This window comes from Cyrtonyx montezumae, unplaced genomic scaffold (assembly GCF_038088225.1).
Source record: "Cyrtonyx montezumae isolate F1298 unplaced genomic scaffold, pur_monq_1.0 scaffold_12, whole genome shotgun sequence".
Lineage (NCBI taxonomy): Eukaryota > Metazoa > Chordata > Aves > Galliformes > Odontophoridae > Cyrtonyx > Cyrtonyx montezumae.
In genome coordinates, this window is record NW_027071848.1 from 10,140,290 (window position 1) to 10,154,201 (window position 13,912).

At 33.4% G+C, this 13,912-nt stretch overlaps 1 protein-coding gene across 1 annotated transcript in view; it reads left to right on the forward strand.

Annotated features, from left to right (window-relative positions):
* Positions 1–13,912, forward strand: part of CNTN5 (contactin 5) — a 551,533-nt gene that overhangs the window by 418,220 nt on the left and 119,401 nt on the right. Inside the window, exon 9 of the mRNA XM_065730018.1 lies at positions 8,402–8,504. Within this exon, the coding sequence (XP_065586090.1) occupies positions 8,402–8,504 (103 nt within the window). The remainder of the gene's footprint in view (positions 1–8,401; positions 8,505–13,912) is intronic.

A 13,912-nucleotide genomic window follows, 5' to 3' on the forward strand; every position in this document is an offset into this window, starting at 1 on the left:
TTATCACCAACAGAGAGAAACAGATTTCCTTTCTCAGTAATATTTGGCTCTATAGGACGCCATCCCACTGCCAAATGCAAGTGACTACTGTCACGCTGTAATGCCCTCAGGCGTCTGAGGTATGCACAGGAGACTGGCAAACATAACATAGGACATAAGGGACACATGTGCCCTTACAGTACAGCTAGATGCCAAGAGAGAAATACTGATGTATCTTGGCTGATACAACATGTGGTTTAAAAACTGAACAGGCTCTAATGCGTAAAACATTACTTGATGTTCTGAACACTTGATACCCTTCCAGGCTCCAATTCAGTGTATTGATTAGAACCACCAGGAATGTCACAATAGATTTGATTGCAAAGCTAGTTAGCTACCCAGGTGCTCTACAATACCATGAAGGCATATCACTGCAGAAGTTTTTTTCTGTAATTAAGTACCTAAATATTATTTTCCAAAACTAGCCTAGGAGTTGTAACTCAGCCATTTCCAAAATTCAAAGGACACCTGCCAATAATATTCCCTACGGGGCAGCACAACATTTCAATAAATTAATGTATATTTCTGACTCTATTTATATAGTTTCCTATAGAAAATATTATTTTTGCTTGTTTGCAAATAGAACATTTATATTTTTTTCCATCAAAAATTGAGAATAAATTTTAACAATTCCATAAATGCCTATTTTTTTTCTTCCAAGATGAATTCTAATTCTTAAGAAATTTATTCCAACAATTCGGTATGTATCAATTCACACTTATATAATTCAGAGAGAGGAAGAGAATCTGAGGCTTTTGTTTTTCTTATAAATTTATCTAGTACTATTTCTGTGCTGCAGAAGCATTATAAAGACTGGACTTAAGCAGAGATTACTTAGTTTTACAGAGTAAATAAAAAAGTGTGTTCATAGATTAGGATGGAATTAATTTAATCTTTATTCATTGTAACTAGGTTGAAAGCTCTGTCCGCAGAATGTGCAGTCTCAGCTGCATGTTTACTGTATCTTTCCTATTTTCATTTTTTATCATATTTATGCTAATTACTGTATTGTAGATCTTTAGTTTTATCAAATGAATAAAGCAAGCCTGGTCTCTTCAATATTACACCTGTGAAAATGAAACTAATAATACAAAATCAGCAAAGTTATTTTTAATCAGTTCAAATTAAGACAAAAGGATATAGTTTTATTGGCATATTTATTTATATATAGCTCTGTTGTTTATATATTAGAATTTTGGTGCTCTTATTGGCTTCCAGTTGTGTGCAGCAATTCAATGAATTCAATTATTCTGTGTTTCTGTGATTAGTTACCTGTAATGTACTCTACGGTCACACAACAGAAGAAGTGGGGAGAGTAAACAAAGATAAAGGATACAGCTGACATCACTGATCTAGGAAATAAAATGATTCCAATTTTCTAAAATATCAAAAGAATTGTATATAGCTGCCTCAAGCAAATTTGTGTTTCAATGATGACTCTCATACAATTGTGATAATACAATCTTCTGAACTGTGCTGGAATATCAGTGACGCATTTGCACTTAGGTGAACTGCTTCTGAACACCTTTCCTAATTTATTTTTTTCATATGTATGTGTTTCTACAAGAACTGATGCCTTAATTTTTATCTATTGGAAATTCTGAAAAGTCCCCATTAATAGTTCTTTAGTATTTGCTGATAGACTATGATAAGAGAGTGAGAAATCAAAATGACATCAAAGAAAACGTGCATGTATCTGAAAATCTATTTGCCACTATGTTGCTGAATTCTGTTATAATATACTTTTAAGGTTTAGAATTTTCAAGTGAAAATTTTTCAATTTTTCAATTTTTCAAATGTATACTTCAGTGTAAAAATCATTAAACATTCTGAGTTCTAGTGGTTGCGATCTCAAGTGGCATCCTATTCTGTCAACACATTGTCAGAAAGTATAGAAGATCTTGTAGTTTAAAACAGTTTTTACAAATGACATCATATAAATAAAATCAAATGTTCTCTAATATCTGGACATACATATTCATTAAAGCAAAAAAAATTCTACTCTATTTGTATTTTTGTATTTGTATTTCTAAATTCTACTATATTCGTAATTGTTCTTTTTTATATATAAACTTATATTAAAAACAGATATATACATGTACTCAGAGGAATGGAAATCTTTTGACAAAAATACTCCTATGATACTCCTGTCTCAGTGTATCTATGAGGAAGAAAGAGAATAACATTAAGGCTTTCTGTCAAACTCTCCAAGGATGTAGGAACTTTCTTGGCTTTATTAATCTTTTATTTCTTTCATGATGAGTCTCAAGGAAGTAGTTAGCTCCTTGGTATGAAGCAAATTAAATAAAAACAAGAAATCCTTCAGTGGATTCTCAATAACATGAATACCATATTTTTTCAGATGTCCTAGAGAGTGAGCCATTTCAAATAATTCAGTCTTCCTTCAAGGTGCTTTATACACTGTAAAATTCTTTCTGAGAAGATAAAAACTTTTATTAGGAAAAAAAGCACCACTTCAATAACTGTTTTTATAATGCATTAGAAACCTCGAGGAATTATTTAATAAGTGTTTACAAATAATAAACAGTGCTTTTAAAATGGACCTTTGTAGACCTGAATGCAGACTGGGAGCAGTAAAATATCTTGACTAATAAAAACAACAGAAAGCTTCATCCAATTTAGGAAATATAAACCTACGGAATACAAAACATCTGAGGTTTGGTAGAATAAAACATTTATTTTAATTTCACACGTTTTCATTCCAGCATTTCTTCCTCTTTATTTATTTATTTATTTTTCTATTTAAAAGATGTTGACTTTAACATTATTACTGTATAGGAGAAAATTAAGACATTCTTTAAGTCATCCATGTGTAGTCTGTTTAGCACAGTTTCAGATACTTTCTACAGTGTTCCATTAGAGAATATTATGAGTAGCTTATACAATTGGTGTATGTTGCCAGACATACTCTGATGTAACCAAACAAAGACTTTAGCTATCAAAATCTTCTTCCTTGTCAATATAGTTCTGTGAATTGAATCATCTGGTCTTAATTAATTCTTCTAATTTTAGTGAGACTCTATCTGATTAATAGTCTTGCATTGGCATAGAAAGTGTGGATATCTAGGCATTAAGTGTATTATTTCTAATTTTCTGTGGTATAATGTGTTTTGCATGTTCATATTCAGGTAGAACTTTGGGTTGCATTGTTTGAACATATTTTTAGTTTCATCTGCAAACTTATTATGAATTTGAGTCTTACATCCAGATGCAAACGAGTATATGGGGACATTTAAAATGCAGATCTGCAGGGAAAATGCTAAATATTCATTTGTCACAAGAAGACTAATATGGACAGCCCTAGTTTGCATTACAGATTAATGATAGGAGAAGAAATAATACATGAGCATTGCTGTAACAGTTAGTTTCTCAATAAAAATCTCGGTCCTGGATAAAGATTCACAAAACAACTCAGATTTACAAGGTAGTAAAAACTCATATTCTGACCTGTAAAATTATTAAAAATTCATTTCCTATTAGAAGAAATTCAGGATGTTTGCTGGAAATTGACAAAATTATCAAAACAAATAAGAATTACTAGTAATTTTGCTATTAGAATGCTACGTAGGCTGCAAGAGAATGAGATTAACACTCTACACCATCTGAATAAGATCAGGAACTCCACTCAGAGTTCTCAGGCAAGTACTCTTAACCACTAAACAGTAGAATTTGTACTTCTGTCAAGAAAATAATGTCAAGAATAAATCTGTGCCTACCTTTCTCCCAAATATAGGATATTTCATTTTCTATCTACCATTCTAATGAAGTTTATTCAGAAATCATATTCTTTAGTAACTACTTCCTTAAAAGCTTATCAGTCATTTATTTAATGATACCTTCTAACTTGCTCCATTCAAAATAAGTTTCTGAAGTTAAAGAGCAATTGCTTCCATAGTTTGAAAGAAATTCAAATAATTTTAGCTGAAAGGATTTAAGGAGCAATTATGGAAGTTTATGCTCTCTGTGCTTCAAGAGTGTATTTAGTATCTGGAAGATTAATAGAATAGAGGCATTAGCATCTACATAGCTGAAGTAAGGTGATATGTGATGATTTCTCAGCAGTTGGATTGTTTTTCCTCATGCGAGCAAAAAAATGTTATTGTACGGATACAGTTATAAACTCAGAATTTTTCTGCAAAGTCATGGACAGGAAGGAAAAATGAAAATGTCTTTCCTGAAGTGGTAATGATTGATGTCCTATCTGTAGCTTGTTCAGTTGTGCTTAACTATAGAAAAGACTGACAATGAGAAACTGATCTTAGTATTTTATTCTTTTTTCCATTTCCATTAAATTTCCCATAGGGGATAAAGTAAACCATTTTAGCCACAGTAATATCTGTAAATTTTTTTCAATTCTACTTTGCCTGTGCATGTGGTATGTGAACACTGTACAATCAAACGTTTATCAAAGTGCTGTGAATTCAATGAATTATGTCATCTCTACTCTTTGATGAAGACGATATTGTATCCAAGGGTGCATAGGACAATTTGGGAAGTAAAGATTCAAACTCAAGTCAAAGATTTCCATAAAATTTAAAACAAACAATAACAAATTAAACTTCATTTAATCTAGATTTTTCCTTATATAATGTGGATAATATGTAATAATTGTTTTCTGACAACTGCATTATCATAATGTATATCTGGGATAGACAGATAGACAGGGAAGACTGAGTGGACAACAATGTAGAGAGTTTTCAGTCCTGTACACACTGACAAGGCACAAACCTGGAGGCTTGAAAACTTAAGGGAAGATGACTTGCCCTGAAATAAGGAATAAGACCTACAATACATAGAGTTTGAGGAAGACTGAAATGCTGTGGTCACCTCTAGGAAGATTGGAGGTGCAAGATTGTCAGAAAGAAAGCATTTTCATGGGAAGACAGAGCTTATGAGTGCTGTGTTCAGATCAAACAATCTCTGTGATCCTATATTACTTTTTTTATTCTGTGATGATCAATTGTATTTACTGCTGTATTTCACGCTTAGTAGCTGGAACTAAAAAAATACAGAGGAACCTTTTTTTGGCCATAACCAAACATCATGTTTATCTCTGACTCATTCTAGTTAACACAGCCCAAGGCCTCAGTATTTCTAAAAAGTTCAAGTTTCTTTTAGCACCTGATGCAAATGAACAAACATCTTGAGAGAAAGAAAATACTGGTTGTTTTACTACTGACTTATAGTGACCAATATAGAAACTGTGTAAGATAAACATCCTGAACATACTACAATCATAGCATAGCTATTATAGCGTAGCATGTAAAAGGTAAGACTCAATAATTCTCTTGAAGTTTATGCAAATATGATGACATCTTTAATCTCAAAAATCATAAATAATAAAGATGAAAATATCCCTTTGCAGTAACAGACTTTTGCTTCCTAATTTTTACTAACTGCATTGATTTCTTTTGGACACAAAACAATCACGTAACAATTTTTCTACATTTTTTTACAGTTGCTGCAGACATGTTTCTTGCTAATAGAACAAAACCCAGAACAGAACATGGTACATAATATTAGCACATCAGCATTTCACTAGGAATGTGAAATGCTGAATAATGACATGACTTGCAGAGAGCATTTAGCACTTGAAGAGATTGCACTTAATGAAGAAGATAAATATAAGTTCAAAACATAGGATTTAAAAGATAGTTATCCATCAGATGTCTTCATATTTAATAGCATAAGAAAATATAACACAAATATTTTCAGAAACAAAGACTTAGAATAAATAAAAATAAGTAATCATGAAACCACAAAACCTCCCAGCTAGTTAATAATTAGTAATCAGTAATTAACTGATGGCAGAGGCTTAAAATGAATCAAGTACACCCTTTAAAAAAAATGTATTTTTCCTACTTTCCTAAGTAGGAAAAAAATCCAGAGGAAAGGAATTTTAAAGCAACAGACTATTTTCCTGAAGTGTGTTCATCATGGAAGTTATATGAATTATTTTCAACTGTGTTTACCACAAAATAACTTGACGTTTCCATAGCTGAAGTTTCAGTGGAAGAAATTTTAGAAGAAATACAGACACTTCAAACAATAATAATACATCGCTATTACTAAATGTGTACAGTTGTCCAGGACAAACTGGGATCTGTTTTCTTGGCTGCAGGCTTTGAAAGTGGACTAGGAAAATGATGCAGATTTTTTAGCAGGACTTAAGGAGTATCCAAGGATCTACAGACTAATAAGTGTGGATATTGTATGAAGTGTTTTGAGAGAAAATATATTTTATACGTGCAATTTGTAGAATCATGGTATCACAGAATGGTTTGAGTATGAAGGGACCTCAAAGATAGTTTAGTTCCATCCTCTCTGCTATGGGCAGACACCTTGCAGTAGATCAGGTTACCCAAAGACCTCTCCAACCTGGCCTTCATAGAAATATAGAATCATGTTTAAATGCTTTAGATGTTTAGATACATTTGCATCTTCAGCTGGAAAGACTATATTTTTCCTGTAAGTATAATAAAAATCTGACCTAAAATAATTTTTCTGAAAATCAGAAAAGGAAGTATTTAACCAGAGATTATAGGCTCATCCTGATGCTTCCTACCAATAAAATCCCTGTTGGCTGTTTTTCCAATTTGGGGAAAAAAAAAAAAAGAATGAAAAAAGCACTTAATATTAACAAATGAAACAAGAGGAGATCTGAATTTCCCACAAAGCGGATAAATATTTATGCATTTACAAATAAGCCCCTTAATTGTATACTAATTCAATGTAATTCATGATTATTTTCACTGATAATTCATCATGATTTGAGAAATTATGACAAAGTTTAACTAGCATTTAATGCAGAAATAGCTACCAAGTTGTAGCAATTCATTGTAGTCTTACACTGGCAGATGTGAGAATAGATCCAACTCTTCTGAACAAAAAGCCCTCACAAAAATAACGTGTGGGAACCTGTGGGACAACAGCACTAACTGAGAACAGCCCTGATGGAAAATCCTCAGTATCATAAGAAACATTTGAAAGACACTAAGTACACAATTTACCATTCAGCTTTATATATGTTTTTTTTTTAACTTTCATATCTTGTAGATTGATTTTCTGACTATCTCCCCAGCTGGTATTCTCTTGCTTTCTTGTGCCTCCTTATCCTTCTTATATTTTTTTTCTTGTATAAGAAATTTCCTTATTTATTTTTCTTTTGATGTCTTATTCGCTTGTACACTCGAATTTCTTTGGAAAATCTTGAATAATTTTTATAGATATAGTCTAGATCTGTCTTGCTGCTAGTGTATCCACATCTCAGACTCTATCCAGTTTTCCTTATTCAAAAATCTGAGTAATTCTTGAATTGTGTATTGTTGGCTTTTACTGTATATCCCAGTAGCCCATTCGCTTTCTAACTGAGCACAATTAGCATATTCTTCTTTCCTTCACTGTATGACATTTTTTCCCTCAGTCACATTAAATGCTAACTACTCTCCTTGTGTTATATAACCTGTCTCTTTCCCCTATTCATTTCCTAGTTCTTGCAGTTCTACTGTCAGTCAGTCCATACTAGCTTCCAGATAACTCTGCTTAAGTCAGTGATTATATCTTTCATAACAAGAAATGATTTCCTAGTCTTGTTTAACATGTATAGAATATTCTGTCCTGATTAATAATTTCAAAAATTAAAAAGACTGTTGACAATTAGATAATTGAACTATTTGTGTCTTTGCATGTCTGTATTTACGTCACTGTACACAAATGCTTTTACACAAATGCATTAGAGTTGATTTTTCCTGATCTTGGAAGGTCCTCAGTTGCACACAGTATAATATGATATGTACATTTCCTTGTTCTAATTGTCACTGCACTGGTAAATAAAACTTTGGTCTATGAAAATTCTCATCCTACATTAATCTTTCAAAATGTAAATAATACTGTATGTCTGAGAAAATTAATCCTTTTTCTCAAAACTTACTGTAATGTTGCTAGTGGCCCTGAAGAGCATTTTAAAATATATATTGGATCTGAACAGAGTGTTACAGATGACACACTGGCTCAGGATGCCTACAGAGCTGTGGTGCCTCATCCCTGGATGTGCTCAAGGCCAGGTTGGATGGGATCCTTTACAGCCTTATCTGGTGGGGGGCAACCAGTATATGGCTGGGAATTGGAACTGGATGATCTTTACAACTGATATTTCTGTATTGTCCTTTCCAACCTAAGCCACTATACCATTCTATGATTCTATATATGGGGCTATTTATATCAGTTATTAGCTTTACTACTGGGCATGTTTTAAAAGTAATCCACAGCAGCATTTTTTTCTGATAATGTCAGTGTTTGGAAAACTGGTGATATTTCATTTTAAACATTCATTATTTTCCAGGTGTGATGGGGGAATATGAACCAAAAATTGAAGTTCATTTTCCTTACACGGTTACAGCAGCAAGAGGAACAACAGTTAAGATGGAATGTTTTGCACTTGGCAAGTAAGTCCAGATTCTTTCATAATTAGACATCATTGTTTATTAAGATGTGACACATCTAATTTGTTGTTTCATTATTTTGTTGGATTGTATTTTCACAGACATCCCTTTCTGCACATTGAAACTAACTAATTATGAATTCCCTGCCCAATCATTTATGTGGGCAGTAATTCATTCAAGCTAAAAGGCTGTCAAAATGAAAAGTAGTGTTCTCACAAAGAAAAAGAGAACAGTTTTTGCATTGAAAATTATTCCACACTAACACTTTGTTGTTTTTTTTTGGTTTTTTTTGTTAATGTTCTAATCAGTAAATTGAATTTTGTTCTGCCAAAATATGATAGCTGGAAAATAAAAAAGGCTAGTGCATTTTCTTTCTTACAAAAATACAATTGTTTTTTGTTGTTGTTTTGTTTGTTTCTTTTAACAAAGGATAATAGTACAATGGTCTGAGCAGTTCCTAATGGACTTTTTGAAAAATGAAGTTCTCTCATTTCTACCTGACCTAATTGCTCTACTAGAGAATAGGTGTTTTATACTCACATTAGGTGTGGAATTGATAACATTTTGATTTTGTCGAGACAGTAATGTCATTGTAAAGAGTAGCATACATTCAGGCAGACCTAAACAGTAATTCAAGTGACTCAATGAGATAATTGTTGCCTCTGTATATATCTTAAAAATGATATTCCCTAACTGAAAATTCACTATGGATATATAAACAAATGAGCAGGATTTTTTATTTTCAAAAACATAGATCTTAAAAGTATGTGATGTGTGTGAAATGTGTTAGTGAAATCACACTTTACTGAATGCCCTTCATTTCCTTTTTTCTGTGATGCTTTTTTTTGCTCATATTTTCCCTGGTCATACTGCTCAGTTTCACTTATCCTGCCTGGTTTACTAGTTCATGGCTTATCATGGTACATACAGATTTCTCATAGGCTGGCTTGAATTAAGAAAAAGTAGATTTTTGCTTTGTACTATTCATGGGGGAATCTCATAATTCAGTTAGCCTAGGGCCATGTCTGGTGTTCTGTATCTTCTTTTTTATTCACCTAAGTAGGAAAAAAAATCCAGAGGAATGAAATTTTAAAGCAAAAGACTATTTTCCTAAAGATCATTACTCCACTTTGCTTGGGAATCCTGATTTTCCAGAACATTCTGTTGAACCCTTCTTCCCCTCCTGAGACAATCTTTTTATATATTCATAGCTTTTTTTACCTCCATGTTAATTTCATTACTTTTTTGTTGTTGTTGTTTTGTAGATTGTTTGGTTTGGCTCCAGTTTTTCCCTTAAAAATTTATATTTAGTAGCAGGATGATATGTGTCTTAAACTTGCTTCTCATCTTGCCTGATTCTCCTGACAATCTAAAATCATTTAATCAATGTCCAGGTAATCTCGGTGGCCATATCAACATAAAATATTCATAAACAGTTGCAGAGGAATATCATTTTAACTGTATCTATTTAGGCCAAGTGACCTTAAAGTGAAAGGACAGAGCTCAATAAGTCCAAACAAAATGTGGGACACATGCAGGGAAGCATCAGGCAATTGCTGGTTTCTGTAGATTCATGTTCCACCAAAATGTGAGCAGGAGGTTAGAAATAAAATGTGTGGGGAGAAGTTCTGTGGGGTAAACACAATTTTTATACTTCATACGGTACATGGAGAGAGGTACATGAGAGGACAGAATACCAATAAATGGAGAGGTTCACAGAGATACTAGACTACATGAGAAGAATAGCTGACTGTATAGGCAGGTGGCTCCAGGCTTTCTACTGTCAGCAATGCTAACTACTTTTCTGACAGGTTAATATTGGCTAGAAGTGTCTTTTAGACTCCTGGCTGTAGCTGGAGCAGTAACCAACATATTAGTTTCATTTTCTTTCTCTTGTTGGAATTAAATTGCGGTCACAGGCAGATTCCTAGTCAATGGTCACATTCCAGTGAAGAGAATGGTCACCAAATGTTGTCCTTCACAATGATCACTTGTAGGCAAAAAAAAACAGGTATTAATACTTTCCATCACCAGCACCTCGAGATTTAGACTGACAGAATAGACTACGATAAGTTTACTTCCAAGGTTCATATTAGACACATAACTTGAACAAGCAAACAAAAAACAAACAAACAAGCAAACAACAGAATACCCGATCCATCAGGGAGTTCAAGGTTATCTAATAAGTTGAGCCCATTTGCTGCTATTGCAATGGGCAACTACTGTTAATATACACAAACCTTGTCCTCTTATCAGGTTCCCTGTTCATTTTCATAACTTCCTTTTTTGTTCCCATCTATTATTCCTGATAGCTTGTGCAGATCTTTTCTTATTCTGCTGCCAGAGGTGCCCATTACCAAGCTGAATCAGCAGCTAATTAGTTCTTTATTTAACATGCTGAGACTTGGAGTTTTGAATTTTTATTGTAAATAGAATATCAGTTTTTGCAGACTCAAAATTCACGTGCTTCTGTTTTTCTTTTGCTTTAATTTAGCAGTCTCAAACACTGCTCTCCTCTATGCATGTAATTGTGAATATGACAGACATTCCAGCAAGATTTCCAGGCATCTAAAAACATTTCTGAAAGAGAAGTCTTTAGTTACAGATTAATGATTTATTAATAGTGTTTATTTAGAACTGCCAGTCACTATGATTGCAGAAATTAAGTAAATTGGGTCTAGGCTGTAGAAATTAAACAAGTTACAGCTGTGCAGCTTTTATCTTCAAATTTAATTGCTAAACAGGTAGAAATTCTCCAAAAGGATTTTATTTTGACCTAAGCAATATGTTGCTTGTTCAGTTACAAGAGAAAATGTTGTGTTGTGGATGTCACAGACATCCACATGTAGTTTCTAAAGAATTCAAAATAATACAGGAGTGAAATACCTCTAAATGATATTATTGAAATGACATGATGCTACTTATAATGATCAACAATAATTGGCAAAGAAATCAGTGCATTTATTGATTGTAGAGATATAACAGAGGAGTTAAATATATATGTATATATATTATACATCAAAGTGCATTTTGCAATTAGTTGTGTTAGTGTTTTGAGCTGCGTTTTTATGCTATCTACATTTATTTGAAGATGGTTTTTATAACTCGATTTGCTTTCATAACCACACAAAGCCATATGTTTTGATTTTTCTTCATTTTAAGCATACCTGTACACGTAGCACACATATATATGTTCAGAGAAAGGCAACAAAACTGGTGAGGGGTCTGGAGCACAAGTCTTATGAGGAGCGGCTGAGGGAGCTGGGATTGTTTAGTCTGGAGAAGAGGAGGCTCAGAGGAGACCTTATTGCACTCTACCACTTCCTGAAGGGGGGTTGTGGTGAGGAGGGGGTGGGCCTCTTCTCCCTGATAAATAATGACAGGACGAGAGGGAATGGCCACAAGTTGCGCCGGGGAAGATTTAGATTAGACCTGAGGAAACATTTTTTCTCTGAAAGAGTGGTCAGGCACTGGAATGGCCTGCCTAGGGAGGTGGTTGAGGCACCATCCCTAGCGCTGTTCAAGAAGCGTTTAGATGAGGTGCTAAGGGATTTGATTTAGTAGTTCAGTGGGTAGGGATGGTGATAGGAGGATGGTTGGACTGGATGATCTTGTAGGTCCTTTCCAACCTAATGTACCTATGAACCTATGAACCTATATGTTTTCTGACACCCATTTAATTATGTCATATAAACTAGGATCATTTGAATTTGGGTTTCTTTGCTAGCATAACAGAAAATCTTTTTTTTTTTTGGCAAATAAAAATTCAGAAAAAAACTTTTACAATAACAATGGATTGGCATGTATTTTTTTTAACTTTTCAAACAAACAGAACTATGTGACAACACTCTTGCAATGACTTCAGCCATAGCACTATTCATTTGAACACTTTCTGATTTTGGAAGCGCTTTTAATTTATTTTTACATGGGTCTTAAAAGTAAGAGTAAATGTAAATAAGTGTTTTAAATAGTTAAGACAATGGTACAGGACTCTGTCCAGGCTAGTATGAAGAGTTCTAAATACATTCCTTTTCAACAATCAAATAGTTGTGCCCTCAGAGGAATATAGCTCAAGAAAAAGGAAGTGTTAGTATGATACTGCACTTTTTTCCTTCTTTTTCATATATATAGCTCTAGATTGACTTATGCTTTCCATTTCAAACAATTTTTCTAAACACATTTTCACACAGACATATTTAAAGACAAATTGCATCACATTACATGACCTTCACGGTTCAACCTTTTCTTCACTGTATTTTTGGCAATGCAGCACATTGTACCACAGCTTTTACTTTCTTCTCTATATAAACCTCATTGGTTTTCTGGCTATATCAAGGAAATAAAATATGTATTTTTATTATGGTGGTGGCTAAATCCAATTTTGAGTGAATAATCACATTTTATTTCTCACTAGAACAAATTAGAGGATGTGGTCTATAACTATACTTGCTAAAGTTTCAATCTTTGCTTTAAAAATAGAATGTGTGATTTAACAACAACAGAAACAAAAAAAAAGTGTAGGGGTTTTTATTTTTATTTTTTTCTCATACAAATAGTAGAAGTACCTGTTGTCCCCATTCTGGAAGGTCCGCTCTGCCAAGGGCTAGCAATCTCTTGTCGCTAGGGCCACAGCCACATACAGACACCAATATGATGATGTAGAAAATGGAAAAAATGGCGTTTAATAAGTCACTACTGCTCTTTATATACATATCCTGCTTTGTCTATGCCCCTTAAGCACATTTCACACATCACTCTCAGAGCAGGGGTGGTCCTATCCGCATAACAGCCCAGTGTCTCGTCCACGCCTACTACAACAAGTACCAGGGGAACAAAATGAGAGAGAATGTAGGGACTGTCAAATATTATGTAAATCATAATGTAGAATTCCACACTTAGCAATTTTCTTTCAATTGTAAAAATGATCTTTTCATGTACAGATCATAGATCTGTAAGATGTGTGCTTCCTTTTTTTTATAACATGGAAATTTTAACATCAAGCAGTGGAATGATTTGACTAACATTAAACTGCAAGCTAGAGAAAAAAAATCATATACAAATACATGTTTCTAAATCCCACATGACAGAAAATCATGCTTCCTCATGCCCTTTCATACCACTTCTTTCTTTAGAAAGCAGTTTTTGCTAATCAGTTATATCAAGTATCAAATTTGGAATCTGTGAAGGCTACTCTGCTCTTTCACCGATAAAGGAAGAATCATCAGAGGAAAATTAATTCTCTAAATGTCCTTCCACCTGGAGACAAACTTTTGATGAGAAGGAACCTTTTCGAGTGCAAACATACCACCTTCAAACTCAGTTTGTTTGTATAAGACAGGAGCAGATCTAGGATTTGTTTCCTTCCATAGTATATATATTTCAATGTCAAATAAATCTAAGACTTTCATCAA